General features: G+C 30.9%; 1 protein-coding gene across 1 annotated transcript in view; it reads right to left on the reverse strand.

The window, feature by feature from the left end:
- Positions 1-6,351, reverse strand: part of LOC106681844 (facilitated trehalose transporter Tret1) — a 16,949-nt gene that overhangs the window by 9,756 nt on the left and 842 nt on the right. The window contains exon 2 of the mRNA XM_014422380.2: positions 3,821-3,998. Coding sequence (XP_014277866.1) covers positions 3,821-3,998 — 178 coding nt within the window. The remainder of the gene's footprint in view (positions 1-3,820; positions 3,999-6,351) is intronic.

Raw genomic sequence — 6,351 nt, forward strand, 5'->3', positions numbered from 1 at the left:
AGAAGAAAGTGTGTGAGAGGGTGATGACAAAAGGTGATAGGAAGAATTAAAAATATTTATGAACCAACGAATTATCGAATAACGAAGTACCGGAAGATGAAGAGGAAACGTAATATAGGTGGGGGACGACAAATGTGTAAGAAAAGGTTTTAAAGATGAAATAATATGTTCAAAAGTGGGCGGAAAAAAAAAATAATAATGTGAATTTATTTAAAAAAAAAAAAAAGAGTGAAAATATTCGTATATATAGGTAATTGAATATGTAAGTATATTAAGAATAAATATATTTTCTTTCTTTTTTTTTTCCTTAACTTTAATTTACACTATTGTTATTAAATCAAAATATTCATATTTGTTTGTTTCTTTTGCAATTCATAACTTTATATTTTAATTTCCTTAATCCTATTAATTTATTTCCATATTTAATTACCTATAACTATACATACATAATTAATTACCTCATATACATTTTATTTCTCACTTCTTTCATTACTTTATTTTTAATCATTTTCATTTTGTACATATATTTACTATTGATAGATACCATTGATTTTTGTATTTATTTTGTTATTTAGTTCTCTCCTCTTACTTAATTTTAATATTACTCTTTTCATGGAGCCTTTATTTTCTTATAATACTTAAACTCTTCATATCTTTCAACACCATTTATGTTAAAGCGAGATGTAAAAATTTATTTTTTACTATATACAGGTTGCTCTGTGGCAAACGGTGAATATATCGATCATAGTTTTCTAACCTTTATGTACTTGGTCTAATAGTGGCAGTTGCCAGTGAGTGGATGGTTAGTAAGTTGCAACCAAGGCTTAGTTGGATTGTTTGTTCTCACTACATTTAGAACGTTTTATGTTATTTAACCGTAGCTAATAAAACAGTAAAAACATTTTATTTGTGTCCACCACCCCCGAGTTTAACAATTTATGTATATATTATAACCGCAAATTTTTACTTATCTTTAGTTATATATTTATCATTTATACTTGCTCACGCTCAGCGGAGAAGGGGGTGAGTTAAAGAAAACAATATATAATCGCAAAAGCTGAAAAAATGACAAAACGATAAAGAATAAATTACTCCTTAGGCGCCACGTTATTTTTTTCCTTGGAAATAACGAAAACCCCGAAACAATATACCGAATATAAACAAATATCGAATTGTGACCACTGGCGAATACTTTTACATGTAGATAACAGAAAACCTAGGGGTCTTATCTGCCCACCTGTTGAATTATCGTAATATTCCGTAAACAACAAAAAAAAACATAGGTAAATTAACAAGTTGAAAGCAGTGTATAGACATAAGAAAGGTAACAGCAGAACAGCAGAACTATGTGCACAAAAGTTTAACAATAAGAAGAAATATATTTCCTCAGAATGAAAAAGGGGAAAAAAAAGAATTCTTATCAATTAATAAAACAACGAAAGCTTATATGTTGACTTAACCTTAACCTAAATGCTTAACCTTATTAACTAAATTTACTTTATTATACAAAAGAGTACAAATATGAAATTAAAAAAAAAAAAAAATTTAGTTTGAACCCCCACGTAGTCTTTGGGTGTACTTCTGGCAGAACACAAGATTGTCCTCATACTTCCTTTCTGGTCACTGTCTCACCTTCCCCAGAAGTTTGAGGATATCACCTGCCACAACTCTCTTATCCAGGACGTCCTGAAGAAACGTTGCCACGCACTGCACTATATCTCCACTTCTAGTGCTAATGACCGTCCATTGAAGTAAAACACGACATTTTTGGATAATTCTTGAAGGACAGTTTTAGCCTATCTGTTGTGCCTCACTAAATACTCCTACACAGAAAGTACTTGGCATCTTGATGTAATGTGCTCCATTGATTCGGACGCCGCTCTACACAGCCAACATGAATAGTTGTAACTGCAAAGTGAAATATATGGACACAAATATCTATTTTTATTTATATATGTTGATTTATTTTACTTTAGCTCCATTATTATCAATATTTAAAACAAGGAAGAAGAGGTGAGAAGGAGAACTTCGGTAGGAAATGGAGCCTATTTCTCAATCTCAATTATAATTAAAAGTAACCTTTTGAATCACACAACTGAGTTTATGCTGTACAAAACCCTCATAAGACAAGCAGTCACGTATGTTGGAGAAATGTGGACTCTCAACAATAAAATCATAAAACTGCTAGACAGGTTTGAAAGAGTAATTTTGAGAAGGATCATTAGACTCATAAGCGAGATAAAGTAAAAACAACAAACTGTTTCCGATCTACTTGAAAATTAGTATCTCTCATATTAAAATACAAGCAGTATAAAAGCTTGGCCATGTTATGAGATGAGTGAATATAGATTAGCCAATAGGCCGTACAAGATTGTCCCATGTGGTTGGTTAAAGCCAGTGTTGGGCAAATATTATTCGAATGACGAGAGACGAATGATTTTTATTCATGAATTTTCTACTCGAATAATCAATTATTATACAAAACATATGATTAACCTCCGAATACTTTTTCATTCGTCATTATTTTACACGAATAATCAATTATTTGGGCAAAACAAATCGAATAACCATTTCAATACTTTTATATTCGTCCATTTTATAGAAAAATAATCTCTTATTCGAAAAAATTAAATGATTAACCATCCGAATACGTTTGTATTTGTATAAAGACGACATTTTTTGTCTTACAGCTATACAGAGATATATTTTAAGATCACGTATAGATTAATTTTAACTTTTCTGAGACCCTAACATGTTAGAAATCGGAAAAGTAAAAATAACTCGATACGAGATCTTAAAATCGACATAATTTTCATATTCTGCATTCCTCAAAGCGTGTAAAGGGACCCTAACATGTTAGAAATCAGAAAAGTAAAAATAAATCATACTGGAACATTATTGATTGACCGTGTGTATAGATGAATGGAATATGATCCGGGTGCGGTCAAAAACCGCATGACCGCACCCGGACCCATATTCCATTAAAAAATAAATCAATACGTGATCTTAAAATCGATATCTTTTTCATATTCTGAATTCCTCAGAACGTATAAAGGGGCCGCAACATGTAAAGAAATCAAGAAAATTAAAATCAATCAATATGCCATGTTAAAATAGATAGCATTTTCATAATCTGCATATCCGGAAACCTAAAAATTGGCTCCTATGTATTAGAAATTAAAATAAATCGATATGGGACATTAAAATTGATAGCTTTTTCATTTTGTACTCGTCTGAATATGTGAAATAGGACCCTCATACATTAGAAATTGAAGGTAGTAAAAAAATAAGTGAATTTAAAAAAAAAAAAAAATTATTCGAATAATATGTATTCGACTAATTTTTTATTCGAATAATTTTTCATTAGACTAATTTTTTATTCGATTGAAATAGTATTTTAAATATTCGAATAAAAAAGTATTCTGATTGTTTAATCATATTTTTATTCGAATAAAAATGTATTCGTCTCTCGTCAATCGAATAAAAACTTCGAATAAAAAAGAATTCGTCTGTTGTCAATCGGATAATTTTTGCCCAACTCTGGTCAAAGGGCTGATGAAGGAAGATATGAAGTGGGACGAGATCTTTGGCAACTAAGGATCTCTGTAACTATGCAGGAGAAAAATAAAAATTGTGGCTGTTGTGCCAATAGAAGAAGAAGATATTGACTTATAAATTTATTCTTGTAAATTTTTGGATGTTGTTTTGAAGAATTCTTTAACATAGACAAACAAAATTGCTTAAAAATATATGTGCAGCAAAAAAAGTCATTCTACTTTTGATAAACATAAAAACATTAAATGCGATTCAAAAGTCATACTTATTAGCTAGCATTCCAGCCGGTATGGTGGCCAAAATACTACCACCCTCAATGGAAGACACCAGCCAGGAAGTCTGCGAGGTTGTCATTGGGATAGGTGACTTGTCGGACACAAGAAGCAGCATGAGTGGCGCATACCACACAAGTGCAGCTCCTACCATACCGATGCTTAGTGAACCTGCATACATGGAGATCATTTAGCAAAAGAAAACAAGTTATTTCTATGGCTGAGAGCAATGAGAACTAAATTTTTAGGTTATATGTTAGCTCCACCAAAAAAGGCGGGAACAATTACTTCTCGACCAGACTGTACGTCGATAAGCATACAGGTTAGTTTATAATATTAACCATCTTTTAAGAGAGAAAATTTCTTTTTCTTCACGCTTACTTCTTTCTCGCTTAAGTTGAAGTTTAACTTATAAATATCAACATTTAATATTTTTGATGTTTACGACCAGCGGAACTTCCCTCTCTGTTCCAATAATAATCCACTGGCGTTAGCTACGTGTTATTAACCACCTTAATCGGACCCTGCAACTTATAGTACAAGAGCCGGGAAGAGAAAAAGGCAGTTATCTCACCCCAATTTTTGATTACTTTATTGAAAACTATGTATAATTACAAGTCAAAACTGATGAGTCTGCCAAGTATAGGTAGAGGGAATAAAAAATGGTGGCTGTTTCAAAACCTTAAAAAACATTAATTTTTCTTTCTATATCTCTATATAATAAAAAACTACCAACAACACTAGAAATTTTAAAAGAACGTCATTTAAAGAAGAGGAAATTTGCTGAAATATGAGCCCTGATAGTGCTATTTAAGTCCAATAGTTCTCGAGATATTGCCTTTTAAAAAGCAACATTTCATAAAAATGTACTAAAACATTAGTAGTTAGTGAATCTATTTTAAGAAATCTATATCTCAATAACCATTCGACGTACAAGTGTATATTAGTAATCAAATTAAAGCTTGTTTAATGTAATATAAAGTAGTTTATGACCTTTACCTTCCTAGGAATAGTATTTTTTATGATATTTGCTAAAATAAATTGATTTATAGTTGTTCGGACAATAAGTTTGATTTATGAAAAACGTTATTCGAGAAACCATTGGATGTACATATGTCTGTCAGCGCTCAAATTAAAGCTAGTTAAATTTAATATAAAGTAGTTTATACCTTTTTTCTTTATAGGATTAGTATTTTTTATCATATTTGACAAAATAAACTCACAAAATATTAATTTCTAGTTGTTCGTATAAAATTTTGGCGTTTTGAAAAAATATATCTTTGAACCAACACTCAAAATAAAGGAAATTTTACTTACTATAAAGTAGTTTATGACATTTATCTTCGTAGGAGTAGTAGTTTTTATGATATTTACATATGAATATTAATTTGGCAAATGAAAATTTGTCTGAACAGCTATAAATCAATTTATTTGAGCAAATTTCATGAAAACTACTTCTCCTGCGAAAATAAACATCATAAACTTATTTATAGCTCATTAAACTAGCTTTAATTTGAGTGCTAATCGACATCTGTACGTCATATAGCTCCTGAGATATAGATTTCTCAAAATAAATTAACTAACTACTGATGTTCCATACTACATTTTTATGAAATGTTGCATTTTAAATAGCTATATCTCGAGAACTATTGAAGGTGAATTGCTCTATTAGGGCTTACATTTTAGTTAATTAACTTAGTACTATAAATGATGCCCTCTTAGGTTTTCTATTGTTGTTGGTAGTTGTAAAGATATAGAGCTCCGAATAAAAAATTAATTATTTTTAACCGAATGGAATATGTTCCGGGTGCGGTAAAAAAAAACTCAAATAGTAGATATTATACTATTTTATTGAGCCAACGTTTCGCCCCACGTTGCAGGGCTTCGTAAGGGCTGTTTTGACGGCAGTCAAAGACAAAGTATTACTTGTCTTTGAGTCAAAAAGTGATACTTTGTCTTCGACTGCCGTCAAAACAGCCTTGACGAAGCGCTGCAACGTGGGGCGAAACGTTGGCTCAATAAAATAGTATAATTATCTACTATTTGAGTTTTTTTTTTTAAAGCACCCGGACCATATTCCATTCATCTATACACACGGTCAATCAATAATCTTCCAATTATTTTTAACGTTTTGAAACAGCCACCATTTTTGTTCCCCCTACCTATACTTGGCAGACTCATCAATTTTGACTAGTAATTATACCTAGTTTTCAATTAAGAAATCAAAAATTAGGGTGAAATAACTGCCTTTTTTACCCTCTTGGCTCTTGTACTATAATTAGGATGGTATGTGAACCTTCCGTGATGCGCGCACTGCACGAGAGTTTTTGGTATTGTTGAGTTAGTGCACCAATTATTAACAGATCATGTTTTGTTTTTAAATATAAAAGTTTGGTGCCAATTGCATTAATTATAAAATTGGCGCCAGTTGCAAGGTTAAACCCTCTAAACTAAATTTTGAATCTTTTATTGTTGACAAACTTTGAAACTTTTGTTGATAAAATTTTATTGTTAGTACCAAACT

Source organism: Halyomorpha halys, unplaced genomic scaffold (assembly GCF_000696795.3).
Source record: "Halyomorpha halys isolate HHAL.00 unplaced genomic scaffold, Hhal_1.1 Scaffold370.1, whole genome shotgun sequence".
NCBI classification, from domain to species: Eukaryota; Metazoa; Arthropoda; class Insecta; order Hemiptera; family Pentatomidae; genus Halyomorpha; species Halyomorpha halys.